At 37.9% G+C, this 22,393-nt stretch overlaps 2 protein-coding genes across 6 annotated transcripts; one reads left to right on the forward strand and one right to left on the reverse strand.

Annotated features, from left to right (window-relative positions):
• The first annotated feature begins 1,196 nt into the window (after positions 1-1,196).
• Positions 1,197-7,411, forward strand: LOC122292032 (F-box protein At3g54460). Of its 2 annotated transcripts, XM_043100197.1 has the most exons (8): positions 1,198-1,845; positions 2,567-5,173; positions 5,276-5,489; positions 5,574-5,834; positions 5,923-5,982; positions 6,083-6,213; positions 6,861-6,975; positions 7,107-7,411. In XM_043100197.1, the coding sequence occupies exons 1-8, from the start codon at positions 1,361-1,363 to the stop codon at positions 7,251-7,253; spliced, it is 4,020 nt and encodes a 1,339-aa protein (XP_042956131.1). In that variant the 5' UTR covers positions 1,198-1,360; the 3' UTR covers positions 7,254-7,411. The 2 variants fall into 2 exon arrangements, with proteins under 2 accessions (XP_042956132.1, XP_042956131.1); XM_043100198.1 differs by lacking the exons at positions 6,861-6,975; positions 7,107-7,411 and having other exon boundaries at positions 1,197-1,845; positions 6,078-6,213.
• A 1,424-nt stretch (positions 7,412-8,835) lies between these two features.
• Positions 8,836-21,233, reverse strand: LOC122292033 (PH, RCC1 and FYVE domains-containing protein 1-like). 4 transcript variants are annotated; one of them, XM_043100200.1, is made up of 9 exons: positions 20,616-21,231; positions 18,543-18,629; positions 17,083-17,172; positions 16,134-16,214; positions 15,771-15,965; positions 13,492-15,630; positions 12,256-12,402; positions 10,487-10,779; positions 8,836-9,319 (listed from the first exon to the last, which is right to left on the reverse strand). In XM_043100200.1, the coding sequence occupies exons 1-9, from the start codon at positions 20,682-20,684 to the stop codon at positions 9,190-9,192; spliced, it is 3,231 nt and encodes a 1,076-aa protein (XP_042956134.1). In that variant the 5' UTR covers positions 20,685-21,231; the 3' UTR covers positions 8,836-9,189. The 4 variants fall into 4 exon arrangements, with proteins under 4 accessions (XP_042956134.1, XP_042956133.1, XP_042956135.1 ...); XM_043100199.1 differs by having other exon boundaries at positions 10,487-10,869; XM_043100202.1 differs by lacking the exons at positions 8,836-9,319; positions 10,487-10,779 and adding an exon at positions 10,903-11,918 and having other exon boundaries at positions 20,616-21,233.
• Positions 21,234-22,393: the final 1,160 nt, after the last annotated feature.

Consider the following 22,393-nt stretch of genomic DNA (forward strand, 5'->3'; position numbering starts at 1 on the left):
ACCTGAAAAAATTAGATCAAGAATGAAACACCAAATAGGCAAAACTCAAATCGAGACAATCAATGTTCATTGGGCTAAGAAATCTGTAGTAGTCCTTTGAGATAACAGCGTAAATGAAGAACAAGACGCAGGTTAATGAAAAAGGATTTAAGAGTGTTATTTCCTATATATGGCATAGCCCATATAAATTCTAGTTGTCAAATCTAGCCCATTTATTTTTGGAATAACTCATTGGATTGCACTTTTATTTATTTGCTGAATATATACATAAATTGAAACAGTGAATTTCGTAATGATTGGTAATTAAGATTTTGAAAAGTCTACCTGGCTGCTTGTTCTTATCCCATACTATATATGTGGGAGAAAATCTCCACTGATATGGATTTGTTATTTGGAGATGCTATGCAATTTGGTTTCGTACAGTTATTTTTGTATAATTTTTTACGTATTTTATATATATAAATGACTCAAAAAATTATTTTATATTAAAAAAAATGGCAGCCAAATCATATAGAGTTTTTGTTTATTCTGTCAGTGAGATCTTGGTTTTTTGGCACTCCTAGAGCAAGTGACAACAGACTCAGATTCTGTGCAGGACCGCCACTCACAGTGAGCTTCTGAGAGTCTAAAGTCGAAAGTGCAACAGATTGGCAGGTTAAGAGTTGGGGGCAACCATATATGTGTAGTTCTTGAAGAGAGGTGAGGCTGTGGATCTGACTTGGTAGTGATGCCAACTTGGCTGACAAGTGAAGCCAGGTCCATGGGCCATGGCAGTGCTGGAAGGAAGCTCCAGTACTAGACAGCCCACAAGGACTTGAGCGAATGACAACTTGGAATTTCCAGATTGAAGAAGAAATAATACCAAAACTAGTAGCACACTGCTTCTGGGCAATACAAACTACGCCACAATACCAACTTTAGACTTTTCCATGGGGAAAAAATTTATAAAAAAAGTAATGTTAGATGTAATCGTGTAATATATAAATATCGTATAATTATTTTGTAAAATAATAGAATTTATGATTAAAAAATTAATTTTTTTCACATGATTTCATATTAATTCAATTTTTTTAAAAGATTATCTACTACTTATACAACTACAATTATAAATATCATGAGAAATTCGGATCTGAATTCTTTTTAGTTTTTCATTAAAAAACGTTATTTTAAACATTATTAAAACCTAACATAACGATATAAAACCACCCCCTGATTTGGGGCCCGACGTTCCAAAAGAAACCTCATCGTCATTGACTCGTCTTCTCGCTACCGAATACTTTTCCGATCCAAGTTGCTTCGAATCCCAATCTTTTTAGTATTGGAGAAATGGAATCCCTAATTTGATCAGACGCCGCTACCCATGGACGGCGAGTCGTTTCCTGGCCACAAGCTCTGCGGTTACTTGTGCACGGTTCTTACTGTCAATCCTCCGCCTCCACAACCCGAGACCCTGAATTTTAACGCTCGTTGTGAAATTTTCCGAGACGGTTCTGAGGTTGGTTTCAGCTCAGAGAATGGCGTCGTACTCTACCCGGTCGATTCCATATCCAATCCGGCCCCGAACGCTGACGTTCCGTGTTCCGAGCAATGCAAGCGGAAGAGGAGGGTGCGAAATATCGGGCAGGTGCATGGGAGCATAAGCGTGGTGCACCAGCTTCACGCCCTGGTTACGCACAAGTGCGTGAAGATCAATGCTCGCGTGGTTTGGTTTGGGACTCGTGGTGGTGATAATGGTGAGGCAAGGGCCGTGGTTCTGGTCGACGTGTACCTGCCAATGGCGGTTTGGAGTGGGGGGCAGTTTCCGAGGTCCGGAGCTACCGCCGGTGCGCTGTTTAGGCACTTGAGGTGTGGTGTTATTTGCATTCTTGAAACTTTGTAATTTGTGTGTCACATTTTCGAATTTGCTAGCTATGATTTGAAAGTCAAATTGAACTTCAAGTGCAGAGTTATTAGAAAGTTGTGTTTATGTCAAGCTTTTGTCTCCTACCTGTGACTGCTCTAAGTTGTAAGGTTTGTTCATATGGTAGATTGCGGATTACGTTTTGAAACCTCAGAGGCATTTGCTTAGGACGTAACAGAACATTCGTGGTCAAATACAATATTGAGCATTTATCTGTTATTTTCTTTTTCTTTTTTTACCATATTGCTTGAACCATTAGTCATCATATCCTTATTTTTTCAAGGTAAGTTATTTGGTTTATTTGGGAGGTTGGAGGTTCTGCATTCCATTACTTTTAATCATGTAAACTAGCATCTTCTTTTTTCCTTTTCTTTTCTAGTGGAGGAGAAATTTTATAGCAGTGAAGCAGATAAAAATACCAAAGTAAATTAATATAGTGAAACGAATATTACTCAATGAACCATGATTAAACTGGTCTATTTTGTTGCATCGAACTGGTAGTCTTACCAGGTCCGTTTGGCTCCATAAGACAAATAGGCTCATGTAGATGCTGATGCATTATAGATTGTTCTCTTTTCCAAGTTCTTTGTTTATCCATGAGGCTCTCTTTTCCAAGTTCTTTGTTTATCCATGAGGCTGACATAGTATAATGACATTTTTCTGTAGCTGCGACTGGGGGGAGAGAATGTCGATGCTTGCTAGGGGAGAGTATTACATAGAAGCTTATGAAACTGAGAAGAGCATTTGGAATCTTTCTGATTGTCATGTTCTTGGATGCAAGCTTCATTACAATGTCAGTGATTCTTCAAAAAGAAGGCTATTTGAACTTCATGAAACTTTTAAGAGCTTACCTAGTGTCACAAAGAAGCTACTGCCAGGTCCTTCAAGAATGATGCCGGTAGATGACTCTCATAGATCTGGCATATGGGAGGTATCGGATGACATTTTGATTAGCATACTAGCTATGCTTGGCCCAGTGGACCTTTATAGGGTTGCAGCAACCTGTCGCCATCTAAGATCCCTGACTGCATCAGTCATGCCATGTATGAAATTAAAACTGTTTTCTCATCAGCAGGCTGCAATTGAATGGATGTTGCAGCGTGAGCGCGATGCAGAAATTTTGCCACATCCTTTGTACTCAGCTTTCTCAACTGAAGATGGATTTAGTTTTTATGTAAATATTGTTTCTGGTGAAATAGTCACTGGCATGGCTCCCACTGTCAAAGATTTCCGTGGGGGTATGTTCTGCGATGAACCTGGCTTAGGCAAGACTATAACTGCTCTTTCACTTATTCTGAAGACACACGGAATGTTAGCAGATCCACCAGATGGGGTACAGGTAATCTGGGGCACACATAATGGCGACAGGAAATGTGGTTATTATGAACTTTGTGGTGATAATGTCACTCTTGGCAACACATTTTTGGACAGAAGGGATGTAAATCAGAATGTTCGAAAAAACATGGAGGACGGGAACCACTTTTCACCTAAAAGAGCCAGGTTAGTGGTTTTTGATGACCAATTCGCAGGATTTGACGATCCAAGTCCTAGTCAAGGAATAAAAACACCTATATCTGCATGCTCTGAACGGGCAATATCTGTGGTTCAATGCTCTAGGGACTTGAGCTGCATCAAGAAAAACCTTCTTTCTACATATGAGGGAGCAACTGGTTTTTCAAAGCAAAGGAAGCTTGGAGATGATTCTAGTAAAAGGAGGCATGCTTCTATTGTTCCAGGAGATTGCTCTCACACAAAGCAAGATGGTAGGTTTTATGGTGTAGCAAAGGGTTGCAAGAGGCCTGCGAAGGCTTCTGCCGATCATCTCGAGTATAATGACACCTGGGTCCAATGTGATGCTTGTTATAAGTGGCGGAAGCTTGGAGAAACTAGGGTAGCTGATGCTGGTGCAGCATGGTTTTGTAGTATGAATGCTGATCCTTTATTTCAGTGTTGTAGTGTTCCTGAAGAGTCTTGGGATAATTGCAGCTTGATAAGATACTTACCGGGATTCTACAGCAAAGGAGCCTCTGGGGGCGAGGAACAAAATGTTTCGTTCTTTACCAGCGTGCTTAGAGAGCACTATCAATTGATTGATTTGGAAACAAAGAAAGCCATAACTTGGTTGGCTAAGCTTTCTTTGGAAAAGCTCTCACAAATGGAATCAATTGGCTTACGAAGTCCTTACTTGGGAACTTGTCGTGTGCCTGTTGGAAACATCCATGGTTTCCATAGAATATTTCAAGCATTTGGTCTCATAAAGGGAGAAGAAAAGGGTATTTGTAGGTGGTATTATCCCCGAGATCTTGACAACTTGGCCTTTGATGTGGCTGCTCTCAGGATTGCTCTTTGTGAGCCACTGGATTCCATCAGGTTATATTTGTCTAGAGCAACCCTAATTGTTGTGCCATCAAATCTAGTTGATCATTGGAAAACCCAAATTGAAAAGTATGTCAGTCCTGGTCTGTTGCGTGTATTTGTTTGGACAGATAATAGGAAGCCTTCTGCACACTGGCTAGCATGGGATTTTGACATTGTCATAACGACCTTTAATCGTTTAAGTGCAGAGTGGGGCCCCCATAAGAAAAGCGTTCTGCTGCAAGTGCATTGGTTTAGAGTCATATTAGATGAGGGACACACCCTTGGCTCAAGTCTGAACTTGACAAACAAATTACAAATGGCTGTTTCGTTGGTGGCCTCAAATCGGTGGATATTAACTGGAACTCCAACTCCTAACACGCCCAACAGTCAACTGTCACATCTTCAGCCATTGCTTAAGTTCCTTCGTGAGGAAACATTTGGACAGAATCAAAAGTCATGGGAAGCTGGAGTTCTTAGGCCATTTGAAGCAGGAATGGAGGAGGGGCGGTCACGTTTGTTGCATTTACTTTGTAAGTGCATGATTAGTGCAAGAAAGTTGGATTTGCAAAATATTCCCCCCTGCATCAAGAAAGTAACTTTTCTCAATTTTACTGAGGAGCATGCAAGAAGTTACAATGAATTAGTAGTTACGGTGCGGCGCAATATACTAATGGCTGACTGGAATGATCCTTCTCATGTTGAGAGTCTACTGAATCCCAAGCAGTGGAAGTTTCGAAGTGCAACTGTCAGGAATGTCAGGCTATCTTGCTGTGTGGCTGGACATATTAAAATGAGAGATGCTGGCGAAGATATTCAGGAAACAATGGATGTTTTAGTTGAGAAGGGTCTGGATCCTACTTCGGAAGATTATGCTTACATAAAATACAATCTCCTCTATGGTGGGAGCTGTGTAAGGTAATATATGGATTTTGAGGCTTCAAACAGCTTTCAGTTATTATTCTTGGAAATTTTGGATTAAATTTTATCACTAATTGTGGATTACTTTTTGTTTGTTAGATGTAAGGAATGGTGCCGTTTGCCTGTCATTACACCGTGTAGGCATCTTTTGTGCATTGATTGTGTTGCTTTGGACAGTGAAAAATGTACCTATCCAGGATGTGGTAATTCATATGAGATGGAGACTCCTGATGTTCTTGCCCGGCCAGAAAATCCTAACCCAAAATGGCCTGTCCCCAAAGATCTTATTGAGTTACAACCATCGTACAAACAGGCAGGCTTAGCTATTAGGAGAAGTTGAATTATATCCAAATTTTACATCTCTTTTTTAACAGGTTTTACCAATATATGTTTACAGGATAACTGGGATCCTGATTGGCAATCAACATCAAGCAGTAAAGTCGCTTATCTTGTTCAGAGCTTGAAAGCTTTGCTGGAAGGTAATAGAGAGGTGTCTCACTACACGGGTGCGGGAAAAAACACCAAGTGCATGGACCAGCTACTTTCTTCCTCTCAGATGACTGATGGGAAAATGAGCACAGATACTCCGAAAATTAGTCTGGAGAAAGTTCTAATTTTTTCTCAATTTCTTGAGCATATTCATGTCATTGAACAGCAGGTAGTTTCTGTATGCCATAGACTAGGCACAACTTTATATGATTGTCCTCATCCAATTAATAGTTGATGAATTCCATTTCTATGGACAGTTAACTTTTGCAGGTATTAAATTTGCTGGGATGTATAGTCCAATGCATTCTAGCAACAAGGTACATGTCTCTCCCCCCCCCCCCCCCCCCAAACACCAAAAAAATCTTGTCCGGATGTTGTTCCATGTTCTTGTTTTAATTTTTACTTCGATTAGTTCAGATGAAGGCACTTGCCACGTTCCAGAATGATGCAAGTTGTATGGCACTTTTAATGGATGGGAGTGCTGCTCTGGGGCTTGATTTGAGCTTTGTAACGCATGTGTTCCTAATGGAACCTATTTGGGACAAAAGGTAATGCTTTTTTGTATCGTTTCTGGAAATTCTTTTTTTTTTTTCCTATTAACTTTGAGTTTCTCACCTTCGTAAATGATTGCTTAAAAAAAGTGAGTTTCTAGACTTTTTTTTAGAAAAAAAAAAAATGAAAAAGAGAGTTTTGAGACTTCAAAATGGTCATCGCTTTCCAGGATATTTTGATATTTTCAAAGGACTTTTTAGTTTTCTTTTTTAAAGGCTGTTAATTTTCTTTTACGAAAGAATTGTAGTCAATAATTCATGATTAGGAATAAATTATTAAAATTTATGTTGGTCTAGTTGAATAAACAATGTATTTTTTCAAAAGAACAGGCTCTTAAATTTGTATTGGATTTGCATTATTTTAAACGATTCTCATTACTTCAAATAGTAAGGGTGAATTTACTACTTAATCTACCCTTGAGAACTATAAACTTTAAACATGCAAGGGAAACATTATTAGTCCAGCAATCAAAAGACCGCCACTGCTGGCCCCACCATCTCATCCTATGATTGAATCATCACCTCTCTGCTTTTGTGACAGCCAATCATGACATATTATTGTTACTTCATGCATGTACAATGAATATTTGTCTTCTCTAAAGGCATTGAATTATCTTACTGATATTAACCTTTAACCTTTTTAGTATGGAGGAACAAGTTATTAGCCGTGCTCATAGGATGGGTGCTACTCGTCCTATCCATGTGGAAACGTTAGCTATGCATGGTACAATTGAAGACCAAATGGTGGAGTTCTTACAGGTATGCCTATCTTTGACTGTGCCTTGATTTTAGCATCAGTAATGTGCCTTGGTGGTTCTATAAGTCATGTTATTTTTCAGTAGTTTTATAAGTCATGTTTATATAAAATGGTTTGCTTCATGTTTCTTCAGGATGCTGATGGCTGTAGAAGATTCTTGAAGGGAGAGTATGGAAAACCTGATTGTGAAGGGCCACGAACTCGTCGAACGTTGCATGATTTTGCTGAGAGCAATTATCTCTCTCAGCTTAGTTTTGTCCGCACTAACCTGAAGATCTAAAGGTTTCGTATCATTCTTTCACCATATATTGTTATCATGGTGATTTATCTGTTTATTCTGTACAGTGATAGCTTGAAATATTCCAAGGACATACTGCCACTGTCATTCTTTCTATTTACAATTATTTCATGGATTAAACTAGCATGAGAATTTTGTTACTCGTCTCCCTCATCTTAGGTGTTTTCTAAAACCTCTGTTTGTTCACAAGATGTCTTCCTTGAGTGAACTAAAGAAAAGAGGTTCACTGGTTTATGACGTTTATGACATGGGATAGTGGTTGCTACTTGCTACACAGCAAAGACCGACTTCTAATGCTTGGTTGCTCCTTGCCGACAAGGGGTTCCTGGAAACTGAGTGCATCCATTAACATCACATGAGGTACATATGCCACCTACGACATCATACAGTGCCAACCAGTAAATCATCAGTGATCACAATGAATGATAGACAATAAAATTGGGGTCTCATCCTCCTCAAAAAAAAAAAAAAAAAAAACAAAGAAGGTGGTAGACAAGACTTCACTAGCTTGGAGTTGTTAATGTCACCATAATAACCTTGATACAACGTGTATTGCCCGTCAGAATGGCCACAAGTATTGCAAAGATAACAATGTTGTGATTTGTTATCACATGGCACCCTCAACGAAAGCTGTTCCCATTTTATATTGCTTGCAGCTTCAAATTCAGATCATCATCTGACCGAACTGTTTTCAGAAACTAAGTTGTGCACGTAAACTGGACAAAAGAGACAAGAATGAACAAGCAAATTCATCCTAACAGAACAAAGAGACTAACAAAGAAAGATACTCCTAACGACCGGCCGACACCTACGGCAGATGGCCATTCAACATGTCCAAGTCTTTTATTTAAAAATACACGTGCGCTTCACCAAAAAATGAAAAAGTGAATAATACTGTTTCGTTTTTACTTTTTTGAATGTTTTGCATTGGATTTTGTTTGACAAAATGTGCAATGAATAATGTGTGTGATTTGCAGCCTTATCACGTTGTCGCTTGTCAAGTAGAGTCGGCAAACGGGCAAAGCATATGTGGGAAAAAACTAAAAAGGGGAAGAAGTAAACAAGTAACGCCACGCTTTACATACCCACCTCCATGGCTTCATTGGACCGAAGACTCTCTATCGAGAGTGCAAGAACAGTAACCCATAACAACGGGGCATGCATATCCGGTATGTAATAATTGTTACATGTACCATTCTCCATTATTCCACCCTCTTATTGGGTAGTCCTACTACATCCTCTCAATTTGCCCACTTGATATGCCCCCAGTGTAAATTACACTTCCTTTTTTTTTCACTTTTTATTTTAAATATTTTTTAAACATGTTTAAACATTTTAAAAAATAATAAAAAAAATATATTAATACACTAATAGTCACTTCCTTAATCAGTAAGCAAAAAAAAATTAAATGGCTGAGCAGTCAAAATGAGGACAAAATAAGAGGGCATTGTAACATTATTCTTACAGGGTTATGAGTCTTCCTTCTCATGTCTAGTACCATAACTGTAACCTTTTCGATTCTAAATATTTCCACGATTTGGAAATTATACTAAAGAATTGGAGATAGAAAGAAATATGAAAGATGCATTAACATCGCCAATTTACATGATAGTTTTGAATATAAGACGAGTAACATACTTACAAAGAATTTACACATGCCTAACAACTTCACAACTTTCCTCAAAAAAACAGAGAAAAGGCGGGGGATGCATTTCTGGAGAAAAGAAAAGGGGTTGAATTTGAGGGAAGAAGATGATAAAACCCTCCCCGCTGTGAAAACAAAATTGGGGGTATCCAGCCCTCTCTTTCTTTCGACAAGCTTAAAAGCTGAATCTAAAACAACAAACTTCAAATTTGGAAGTTTGGAATATGGAAATTTCCAACTCATTTACATCTTTGAATCTGGCTGGTCAATGAGCTAAACCTTCCCTTCCCTTCCCATGCTAATGCCAGACTTGTCAACCATGGGAATGTTGTACTGCTGATATACTCTAGCCCTGTTTAATGCCCACCATTGTTCTGCTTCTTTCTCACTAAACCGCTTACGACTGCAATTAGAGGAACCAAGGCACCAAAAGCCAATGAGCATTCATTACTTATGAGAAACATCTGGTTTCGTACCAAGAAATCTTCTGGCGATGATAATGACAAACTTGGATTATAAGAGCAGGCCCCAACATACAGTGGACCACTCGAATTAATATTCTTAAGAAATATCCAAAATTGTCCATTAGCAATTCAATTTTAACTCTTAATCTTTCAATCAGAAAAACTTGGAAAAATGCCGCAGAAAATTCATAAAACTTGATGGTCCAAACTCATTCAACGATTTCTTTCAGGCTCTTTAAATTGTGCTTATAAAGCATAGAATGTTTCAGGCCCCTCCAGTTATGTCGTCATAACATTCCCAACCTACATGTTTAGTCTCAAATTGATGCCTCCAACCAAATTTGAAACTTTTCTTTATCTAATTTTTAAATTTTGGGGGTGAATGTGGTCTCCATATACCTGAGTTGAGTAACCAGGTCATCCGGCATTCAAAGGTGTCTTCCACTTAGTAACCTCAGACCACTTTCTTCATTGCTTTATACATAGGGAGGTTTGGTTGCTTATTACGTGCTATTAAATTGTGTGAAAAATGCACTAGATAGTCATGGGGTTCTTTGATATACACTAATGCTCCCTATTTATCAATGAACTTATCTACTCATCATCCCCACACACCACATTTTTTTTTTTTAATTTGTTTTTGGTTTTATTCTTCTTAAACTAATTGAATTCTTCTACTCATCATCCATGTACTACACATTTGGTAAGAGGGGGAAAAAAATAAAAAAATGTGTGGTGTGTGTGGATGATGAATAGAATTTTTCTTTACCAATATGGCCCATCAAGTGAGAGAAAAGTTCAGGCCTTAATTAAGAGGTGTCGAGCCATTGTCAAGTCACGGCTTCTGGGGCTTTGAGACCACTTTACAAGTGGATGTGGCATCAAGTGCAGTTAATCATCTTATCTTTTCTTTTGTGTTCCTCTTTTATTCTCATGTACTAGAATTGTGGCCCTTCTGGGGCTTACTATAAATTTTACTCACCAACAGAAATGGAAAACAATGATGTGAATGCTAAGGGATTGAACCAAAATCCAGACTGGAAAAAGTGTTTGTCCAGCTTTGAGTAAGGGGAAGAGATACTAGGTCAAATTCAACTATGACATACCTGAAGCGGACACGTTTAAGATCTTTGGCGCCTCCAGGTAAGGAAATAAGTGTGATATAAACGCCTGGCTCATCTTGCTCAACCCATTCATCCCCATGCGGGGGTTCAGATTTTGCTGCTCTAGTCTTACTCCTTGCAGTTGTTTCTGGATGCACCATTTCAGTGTGACTCAAAGTGTTGTTGCCAATTGTGGTTGACCCATTAGAAATCACCAACCTGTTTGATCCCTTTGAATCTAGTTCATGGCAGGTCATGTTGCCATCTAGCATGTCAATGGGTGCAGTAGAAACATCCTGAGTAAGAGAGGGATTATAAGGACCAAAGGAAGGTGAAGTGCTGTTTCTTGCAGCCCTAACAGGTAACCTCTCAGCCATTTCCTTCAACTATCATACATGAAAGAACAAGGCATGAATTCAGATGTGTTATGATGTATGCAATTTACATTTTAGAAGTGACAACTATTCTGTCCATAAGAAAACAGTACAAACAGAAATTTCAAACTTAAAAAGTCAACATCGAAGCAGTATTGTTGTTAATCATGCAATAAGTGATTATTGTACAGCTTCAAATCTGCCTAACTATCATCCTGTGTGTGCGATTTATCATCTACTTTTCTTACTGATAACTTTGTACTCGTATACCAAAAATTAAAAAGGCAATTAGTATCTTCCCCCATCCATTTTAACATTTGAGGCATGCTTTTCCCACACAGAAGAAAAGGCAGGTTACAGCATCCATTGGCTATAAACAAAGCCTTCTTGTCCTTCATTTAATGCACTTAATAAGTGGTTCTGTTTTTCTTCCAGTGCCCTTTTTGATAGACATTACAAGCTTGAGATGAGCAGTGGGATTGAAAAGAAAGCAGGCCTGAGGATGCCGTCTTTAGAGCCTAGATCATGCTTCTGAGGCTTGTCAGGCCACCCATTTCTTGGCAAGCTTACAGCAACTCAAACTCAAGCTCATATTCGTGTTCAGAAGCTTGACTCGAGCCCAAGCTAATATTTCAATGTTCGATTTCGGTCAAGTGGACCTCAAGCTCCATATATCCTCCATCTTATTGCGTAAATACAGCCTGAAGCTCGGCTCAGCTTAGATCACCTACAACCCTAATTCCTTCATAACAAGTCCCTTTTTTTTAACCAGAATATAAGAACTCCATTGATGAGAACCAGGCATAGCCCAAGTACACAGAACCATTCATAACAAATTGTTGAACCATGACATGTAGCAAAATATCAATTGGATCATGGACAGGAGTTTTAACACCTAATGGAATTTGTTATCCTCAAGTATCATTGATGCATTCACCCAAAATGTATATGATATTATACTTAAAAGGAAGTCAACAAGCTTTTAAATTGGGGCCTTCTGTTACAAGATCTACTTCAATACCTAATAAGAAGCCTATCAATCCCATGGCAACCTTCAGTACCTATATTAAAAAATGACACAACTATAAGTTTCCCTTCTATTTACATGCCATAACTTACTACCTACACATGGAGAATGGATTATGTACATAGGGAACGGATCAGAAAGGATATAAGTATTAAAGACTTTAAGCCCTCACTATTGTAATCCATAAAATAATAACAGTCCGCTGATCCTACTTTCCCAATTTACTAAACTAACCACACTTTACTCATGTCAGCTTCTCCCATTAAATAAAAGCTTAGATTTCCTTCTAATTGTTCAAAAAACATTATCCACCATAGTTTAAAAAAACTTTATTTCTGGATAAAGAATTTAGAGACGACCATTTAACTCACCTGTGCAGTAAGTGCCTTAATTACTTCCTTTGCAGCTTTTGATTTTGCAGCCTCTTCCCCTGCTATAGAAATGGCCTCCTTCAACTGTTTGGTTGTTCTCTCCAGCTCAATTTCTTGAATTTTTGCCTTGCGGCTAAGATCATCAACCTAAATCATGAAGTCAATCAGTCATAATGCACAAAAGTATCACTCCCATGCAGAAACCTTTCTCAAATATGACAACGCACAAGCTCAAAATCACAAAAGATTTACGCCCTTCTATACATAAGAAACAGGAAGCCCATAAAGCCCTTCTATCGATGCAATCTTGTATGCTACTTGAATACATAATGGCAAAAGATCTAATCAATTTTCCTGTAACACTATTTGCCATGTGAGTTCTGACACATACAAATGCACTAGTAGCTTTTTACCAACTATCATGATATATATAGGTATAAACACACAAAAGGGGAAAGAATAAAACCAAAATTGGGAAGAGATTTAAATGACAACTGTGGAACTCGAAATCATTTTTTTCCAGCTTAACATAGAATTTTCATGATGATATTACTAAAATTACAACTTTCCAAGATTCCAGGCAAAGAAGAAAAGAGATTGCATGTATATGCATGCATTAATGCAGGTAGGACATACAACGTACATGTCCCTATTCCTCCAAGGGACAATGTCATATTCTGTGAAAAGAAGTACAGTAAATGGGGATAATGCTCATGATTTTTTGTGAGGTAGCAAGGGGGTTGTGGGATGAGATCTTTCGAAGGATTGATGTTCCTTGGGTGATGCCCCTGAGGGTTTTGGATCTGTTGGGTTGCTGGAGGAAGTTGCAAGGTTGTCATCAGGTGGCCGCAGCGTGGAAGATAATTCCGCTATGTATCATGTGGTGTCTTTGGTTAGAGAGGAATGCACATTGTTTTGAGGATAAGGAACGAACAAGAGTGGAGCTGAAGAATTTTTTTCTGCACACTCTATTGTCTTGGTTTTCGGCTATTGTACTAACTGGGGATAATGCTCATGATTTTTTGTCTTTAATTCAGCATAGCTAGAATGCATTTAGGTGTTCTTCTGTACACTTCCGGTGTACATGGCTTATGCCTTTTTCATTCATATCAATAATATTTTCTCTTACCTATCAAAAAAAAGTACAGTAAAAATAAGGAAGCAAGGATATGCATGAAATGAACAAGAAAATGTATGCACATAAAACAATTAAATTGAAAAACACAAGTAATATACCTGGGCTCTTAATTTTAAAACCTCTTCATTCAGATTATCATTCATCCTTTTAGCATCACCCACAGCAAACTTTGGTGAACTAAGCCCTGATAAAGTTGGAATTGGTGTAGTGGCACGAGGGGGACTGGATCGTCTTGACTTTGGAGATGTTGCTCGAGAAACAATTCTTGATCCAGGAAGAGAAGCCGAGAAGAACTTTTTGGATGACCCAAACACTGGATTGAGAGATTTAGAGTCACTGAGCGCATCCCACTGAGAAACCCCATTTGGAAGGGGTGAAACACGACTAATGTTAACATCTAGTTTCTTGTTTCTTTTAGAAGATCCGCCACTTTCTTCTCTAGATGATTCTAAGGAAGAAACTCTTCCAGGGTGGACATACGATCTTGAATCCAACTTCTCATTCTTGTCAATAAGTTCATTTTGCCCCTGATTCACACTTCCTCTTCTACTAAGAGCAGGATGAGACGAAGAGTCAGCTTCAGTGGCTTTCCAAAGTTTTCCAAAGCAATTATCACAGACACGGTAAGGTTTGTTTGGGTTTGGTGCCATGGAAGCTTTGAGAGACTTTTTACTAGAGCATGAGTGGCAGAAAACAAGTCCACAATTATAACAATTGTGTCGTTTTCTTTTGAAATTAAATGGAAGGCGGCAGCCAGAACACAATGATTGATCAATACCTGAGACCCATTTATGCAGACAGATGGCTGTGGTGAAATTTGTGCCACAAGCAATTGTTTTGACTTGTTTATCTTTTAAAGCTTCAACTAAAAATGGGGACATTCGATCATCTGTATCCCCATGACCCAAACGACCATTGGCACCCTTTCCCCAAGTGTAAACTTCAGTTCTTGAAGTTAAAACTGCGACATGATAAGCACCACAAGCTATTTCTTCAACAAAATTCTTCATAAGCTTTCCCTCAACCTTTCTGGGGAGCTTCCCATCTGCTTGGGGATCTCCTAGTTGACCATAAACAGGGCTTCCCATGGTGAAGACATGGCCTGTAGTTGTTAGTGCCACAGTCAGGCTGTCTCCGCAGGCAACTTGACAAAAGTTGGGTTCAACAAGAGCAGCAACGCAAGTTGGCACCAGTCTTGCTTCCTTATCACCATGCCCAAGACGGAATTTATCTCCATCTCCCCATGTAAAAAGCTTTCCTGATGAGCAATTGCTGGAAGTTAAAGAGCCAACCATGACTTCAACAACTGCTGCAGTGTGCCAAACACCACAAGCTACCCGCACAGTCCGGAGGCCTTTAAGGGACTCAACTTCCCTTGGTATTGCCACGCATCTACGGTCACCATGTCCTAAAACACCAAAAGTCCCATCACCAAAAGTAAACAATTGCCCTGCAGAAGTTACAACAGCTGTGTGCCAGAGTCCACAAGAAACTGATGAAACGTGTATTCCCTCCAAAGGTCCATTTAATTTTTTAGGAACCCACTGACAGGATTCATTTCCATGTCCAAGGAGCCCAGAATTGTAAGAACTATTACCCCAAGTGTACATTTCACCAGAAAGAGTAACAGCACAAGAATGGTACTCCCCACATGCCACAAGTTCAATATTGATATTTCTAAGACCATCTACAAGCTTTGGATGAGAAACATCAGAGTCAACACCATGTCCAAGTCTGCCTCTCAATTCCTCCCCCCAAGTGAAAACCTCTCCTTGCTTGGTTACAAGAGCAGCATGTCGACGACCACAAGCTAAGTTCTGAACATCAAGTAAAACTGCAGATTCCATGGGTCTAGGAACTAAAGAATCAATCTTCGCACCAGAGGAACACCCATCTCTATTTATTCCTCCACCCAGAATGCCATCACCAGTGCCTTCCCCCCAAATAAATACATCCCCTAAAGCATCACCATCATTGTTACCAGAGACTTGACTTGATGAGCTAACAGCACTGGACAAACTAACTCTGAAAGCATCCATGCCTGTAGCATTTCTGCGCCCAGTTATTCCATCGGAGGTCCCTGATGACAAAGAATGGACTGAGCCACAAGCAGAATCTGAAGGAAAGAAAACCTCAGGAGGCACAGCACATAATATCACATCTGATAATGCCTTCTCTAGACCAATTTTCGGAGGGCTTTCTTGCAAAGTATGCAGATGAAGGGGATCAGCACCATCCTAAATCAGCAAGAAGACAACTTCTCAATATACTAAATACAATAGCAAATTACAGCTAATGAATAAATATATGTAGGGGAAAAAATCTTTTAATAAATGTAAGGAAAAAAAAGGAAAATTGTGCAAACAAGATAGAACACCTTTTGTGAGCTGCCACCACTGCCAAATGGAGAGCTCAAAGGAGAACTTCTTCTGGTGTGTGCTCTAGGACTATTTGCTTCAGATGGAACTCCATCTCCTTTTGTCTCAGATCGCCCTGTTCGGTTGCGGCCACGGGATATTAGCGCTTTTAGACCAGTAAACCAGATTTCAGCTTCATCTTTGTCCTTGCATATCTGAGCCAAAGAGTTATATCAATAGAGCAAAAAATATTTCCACCAAACAAACTGATTTTTTCTAATTTGATGTTTAATACATTGGACAGGCATGAAAGAGAGCTCTCTGAAACTCATACAGAAAATGTTCAGTTATAGGGAAAAGGAATGGGCACAAGGAATGCTCACCAAATCTAAAGACCTATCATCATATATAAGAGAAAATGATTGGTATTCCTTCTCAGGCCGAGGGTACCTCTGAAATATAGGCTGCAGTGAATACCAAGAACAATCAGGAAGTCTCACAGTCCCGAACGAGATGAAAAATTGCATTATATAAGTAAACAACCAAAAAGCGTGCATTTCACAAGGACTAATTATTAGTTTCGCTTTTGATAGAATCAAATCATTCAAGCTTTTTTCACAAGTGAACCCATCTATGTCATACCTCATATAAGATCCATGCAAGTTGAGGATGCATGTCACAGAGCTTGTTCAATTGAAGCTAATGCTATGTTATCCTTCCCTTGTTCAAGACATACATAATGCCTCCTAACACCTACTTTTAATTGCAGTTCTGATATGCATAGCAGCATAGGTAATCATGTAAAGAATTATGCCAGGACACCAAAAGTATCCATCAAGTATTAACATATATAGAAACCACTGTGCTTCTACAAACTGAAGACGCAGCCTTCCTAAACTAAAAGCTTCTGGTGGTTGATCCAAGCACACATATACACACATGCACAAGAAATAAAATGGGTATAAAGTATAAAAACTAACATATCATGAAGTAGACCGAGTAAATATGAAAACAAAAGGTGGTATGTGCAGAACAGTAAAATGTTGCCTTTTTCCATGAGTCAGTTAAGATCAGTTATTGCAACTTCAGATATCTGGGTGTTCCATGGTGCAAGAGTTAAATGAAACAGTATTGACAATATCAAAGACAAATCATTTGAAAGTTTTATTTACCCTCGTGCTACCAATCTGCCCAATCCTAAATCTAATTATTGAATCCTTTATACAAATCTAACACCTGCAAAGTTGCCATATGGTATTGGATTTTTCTTCAAATCTATAGCAGTATGCACGATGAAAGAGGTGAAGTATAACTGATCATGGATAAACTTACAGTACGCTGACCAGGAATAATTCTGGACACATGGTTTAGTTTAAGGAGTTTCTCCTCTTTTCCAGAAAACCAGATCAGGGTAGATTCATCCTGAAAAAAACAGAACCAAAGACATACTGTATATATCACTTAAGTATAAAATCCTAACAAAAGATTCACTAGTCAACAACGTCAGAAGCAACTGTCTTTGGAACAGATCATAACATGAAAAAAACCAGACATTGTGAAGCAATTCAAAAATAGTCTAGGAGATGACACTTCAGAAACAGAATTAATCCAACATCACGACCGCTAGACATAATGACAAGTATGCAACCACAAATAATAACATTATAACATGCATTTTATCCTTGATTTCTTTAACCGGTATATTATAAAATAAATAAATCCATAAAAGACTTCTTTTACAGGTATATATGCATGAGGCAAAACATAGATGATGACAATAAAATTTAGGACAAGAGTCTCTCACTCACACACAAGAACAAGCCTAATAGTGTCAACTTATTTTATATAACAAGCAGAAGGGGCCAACCCAGGGACCCATAAGGCAGACAAATTCTACACTCTAGAGAGACTAAACTGTAAGGAAAAAAAAAAAAAAAATGTAATGCTATATACAATTCAACTGTGTGCAATCCCTTTAAAAGAAGTGGGGTCCAACATGAGAAAGTAAGTTTTTTCATGTAGGTCCCAGGTGTGCCTCACTTTTTTTTCAAATGGATTAGGAACTTGCACAACCTAGGACTGTACAAATCATTTTCCATTTTTTTATAAATATAATAAAACTGCAAAACATAGCAGGCAACTGAATGGAAAGTGCTTTAGGGAAGCTATGTCAGATAGTCCTGAGGCTTAGAGCATGCCCATGACCCAAGGTTAATCTTTGTGACTTAATTTGCAAACCTTGCTCCTTCCGGTAAACAGATCTTCTAGGATTTTTCAAAACAAAGGAGCACAGCTCTTGCAACTTGGCACCTATGTTAGCACCCAGATTACGATGACATTTTGTGGGGATGGATGTTTGGCCAAAATTGATTGGATGCTTCCCAGATCACTAATTGCATACATGGCTTTTCATCTGGAGCACAACATATTCATCTGTTGAAAGGTTTCCTCTCTTGGATATTAAAAAGGGCCTACTTTCTGCATCAGCCTCACAGCCATTGTAAATCGCTTGCAAATACTCTTATCATATGCATATACCCATGCACATGAATGCATGCATGCAAGTTTTTCTTATGAGAAGCAATAGAGTTAGTGGCTGTTGGGATGATTCTTTCCCATTCCGGTAATTTCACTCTTGGTAAACGTTAAGCATTACCACCAATTGTTCATGGTTTTTGTGACCAAAATAACAGGAGTAGCCATTATCTTTATGTTGTATTAAAATATCCACGATCCAATTTCTTTTTCTTTTTGCTTGATAAATATAAATTTATAGATACATTAAGCCTTACATTCGCCAGTTTGAAGGGACAAAACTTGGGCTTCCCTCTCCTTCCATACTTGAGCAACTGTGCACCTTTCTTAAGAGCAGTAATGGCCTGTGATAAAGAATAAGCCATAAACCCAAATCAAAACAAACTAATCAGAGTTACAAACTAATCTTAAAAGGGAGGAGCAAATATTTAATACCATATAACTGTATCATAAAATAGATTTATTTGCTACAAAGTTAAAAGTACAAAATATTAAAAACTATGAAGCCATACAATCATCACAGATTGACTCGACAGAAAACTAAAGTTAATTGATGAATATATGATTTGCATAGGAGGATTTTACCTTCCCCAGCTCTACGCAGAAATTTTTTTCTTAAATGCTTTGCAAACTAGATGTTGTGGCCAAAGAAGTTCTTACCAAGCCAGAGGTAGCTGAAATCATTGCGAGGAGGCACATGATGCCATCCACTTTTTTTTGCATTGTCAAACAAATGTTTCTCCCCAAGTTTCTGTGAGACGTCCCATCACACACACACTCATAAGTGGAAATTAAGGCCTCATTGACATAAAGCCAAAGATCTATGAAACTCATTACCTGGAAACTTCCTAGTGCTTTGGCCATCTCTCAAACACTTCCCTAGGTTTCCGATTTTATTGGCATGTTTGGATAAGAAAAAAATTTCATTTTTTGACCAAAAATTTTAAATGTGTTTTTGTTTATGTTTTACAAAGTGGAATCCACTGAAATATATGTGTGGAAAATAATTGATTATCGGTTTTCGTAGAAGTGATGGGGTCCACTAAAAATATTTTTTAGATAAATAACAGACTATTAATAAGAATAGGCATAGCCCAAGTAAACAGGGGGTATACAAGAGTTTAAACCTAGTTAGGAGGGGGGGTTCACTAGAGAGAGAGAGAGAGAGAGAGAGAGAGTGAGTGAGTGAGAGATGATATATCATTTTGGGGTTTTAGCCAAACATAGCCATCAGTGCATCACCCAGCTGCTTATGTTTTCCCCTGTTTTCAATCAAATCCTTTCTACCCAATCATCAGTTTTTCTAACAAAAACCTTAAGAAATTTCATTTATGCCCCAATTGAGGAAAAACTAGTAAAAAAGAAAAAAAAAAACCAGCTCTGACATTCTGGATCAGTGCTGTAGTGAAGCCACCAGCACCAGTAACATCGGGAGGGAAGGCACCAGTGGCACCATAGGCACTGTCTTTTTTTAATGGATCTGATTAGAAACGAAAGAGAGTACAAGACTACAAGTTAGTGAATAAAATTGAAAACCAAGGGACCTATTCGAAAATGGAGGAAAGCAGCGAGTTGTTCTATGACAATGTTGATTAACTTTTTTTTTGTGTAGCGGACGGACTGGGTAAGGAGTGTTGGTGATTACATATCATATAATGTCACATGTTAATGTATACTAATAACTAATTGATGTCCTCTTAATTCTGATCTTGAATATCTTAGTTGTATCATATATGATGCAGAATCTAATTTCGTGACTCCTCATATTCATAGCTCAACCCACTGTGCATACAACCTGTGTTGCGCTCTTAATGAGTTTTGAATTACTTTTTATTATTATTATTGGGTTTACTTATCAAAAAAAAAATTCAAACCACTGCGAATGGAATTTAGTGTAATTCAGACGTACTATTTTCTAGACGTATGTCAAAGCAAAAAGTCACTAGCCATGCAAAAGTCATCAAGCAACACCAGATCACAAGTGCAGGAAAATTTTGCAATTCCTTATGGCAATTTTAAGACTAGAGAACGTGGGAAAAAAAACATTCAATCTTCCCTATACAGATCCAATCGCGCTAACAATTGCTACAAATCTTCATTTTAAATTAAGAAAGAAAAAAATAACATGATGTGAAATTTTGCCACTTCATAAAAGCAGCACAGACAATGGTGCACAAAGGTTACCAACATTTCCTGTTTCGATAAACCAGAAATGTTCTCAACCATTCATAAACGAAAGCCTCAACCCTAAAGCTCCGAAAAAAATTCTTCACAAAAATAAAAATAAAAATAAAAGAAGTAATAAATTTCTTGAATTGACAAACAATTACCAACTCAATGTCCCTCTCCACCGGGCCCGGCTTAGACTGGTCAGCGCTCATCTTCTCCGAGGGCAGCATCAAGCTTCGAGTTTCGCTAACGAAACCCTACCCTCCATCACTCCCAATGCACCAGATTGTCCGTACACTAACTCCTCCACACGTTGCCTCCACCAAGAACACAAAAAATCCCCGCAGTTCGACACCTGTATTCACATCTCCTCGAAGTTCAATTCGGTGAAACTTTGAGCTCGGATTTGAGCTAGCTCTCAGTGGAAAATGGAAGATGAACTCCGCAAAAGACTCCACTTCGAAGAAAACTATGAGCAATGGCGGTGAAGAAGGCTAAGTTTTTGGAAGCGACGAGAGAATGTGACAAAAACAAAAGGAGGTTTTGAGAATTTCAAAGATTCTTCGGGCCGTTTGGTTCGAGGAATTACTTTTTATTTTTCTTTTCTCGTGTGTATATGGCAGAGAAAAAGAAAATTGAACGGGAAAATGCGAGAAAGTGCGAGGAAGAGAGGGAAAAATCAGTGAGTGAGGGAGTGTTGATGAAAGTGATTGATGGATAGGTGGAAAGAAAGCCGTAGAGAAATTAGCTAAGCTGCAGCTTAGAGCGAAATAATAGGGCATTTTGGATTTTAGGACCTTGGGTTCGCATAGCGTAAAGCCATTGACCACTCTGTTCTCTGGTCAACGTGCCATTGACAGGTTGCCACGTCGGTATAAAGTGAGGTGGCGCCAACGATACCCATAAAATACTATTTGATTTTATCTATTTCAACGATTCCGAACAAATTGAGAAAAACCAATTCATTAATATTTAAAACAAATCACGTAAATTATAGTTTTTTATTTTTCTTTTTTTATTTAATGTGACTATATTGTCTTTTAAAAATTTATTAAATATTTTTTTAAATTTTCACATAAAATATATTAAATAATTCAATTTTTTTAAATCTCAATTAAATTTTTTTCAAATTTTAAAATAATGATAATATTAAAAAATAATATTCTAACAATATTTTATTCAACTTTTAACTTTTATTTAAATCAATCTCATCTTATCTTACTATACAAACAACCCTTTATTACGACTTAGATACACGGCCTGTATGGATGATTCAAAATTATAGAAGTAAGCCTAGTTTGGATAGTAATTATCTTCCATCTCATCTCATCTTATCATATCTCATTTTAATATTCAAACATTACAAATACAAATGTTTTTTAATTTTTAATTTTTAACTTTTTCATCTAATCATTACAACTTTTCCAAACTTTCAAATAAAATATAAAAAACAATTTAACTTTTTTAAATCCTAAAATAAAAATTATATTATAACAATATTTTAAATTTATATTAGTTTTATTTTTATCTCTCGTTTCCTAAAACTCCATAAAATATATGTAGTGTATATGTCATTTTTTATTTAAGGGAAGTGATTTATACAATTTTAAAATATGATATGATACTTTCTTCCCACTCCATTGCAAATTTCTCAGTCTTAAACTTTCAAACCATTATTAAATACTTAGAGCAAATAGTGATAATAACAAATGTATTTTCAAGAGTTCTTGTCAACATTCTAAACCATGGTGAACCACTCGTTTTTATTAACTAGACCATAAAGGGACACTTATATGTAATTCAACACGATTTGTGCAATCAAATGGGGGCATAACACTTTGGGGAATCTGTCAACCTTCTGGTCGGCAACCTTTCACTCTTGACATGGTTTACACGAAGGCTCAAAAACAAGATAGAGAAAAACAGGGTTGACAGGAAA

Source organism: Carya illinoinensis, chromosome 13 (assembly GCF_018687715.1).
Source record: "Carya illinoinensis cultivar Pawnee chromosome 13, C.illinoinensisPawnee_v1, whole genome shotgun sequence".
NCBI classification, from domain to species: domain Eukaryota; kingdom Viridiplantae; phylum Streptophyta; class Magnoliopsida; order Fagales; family Juglandaceae; genus Carya; species Carya illinoinensis.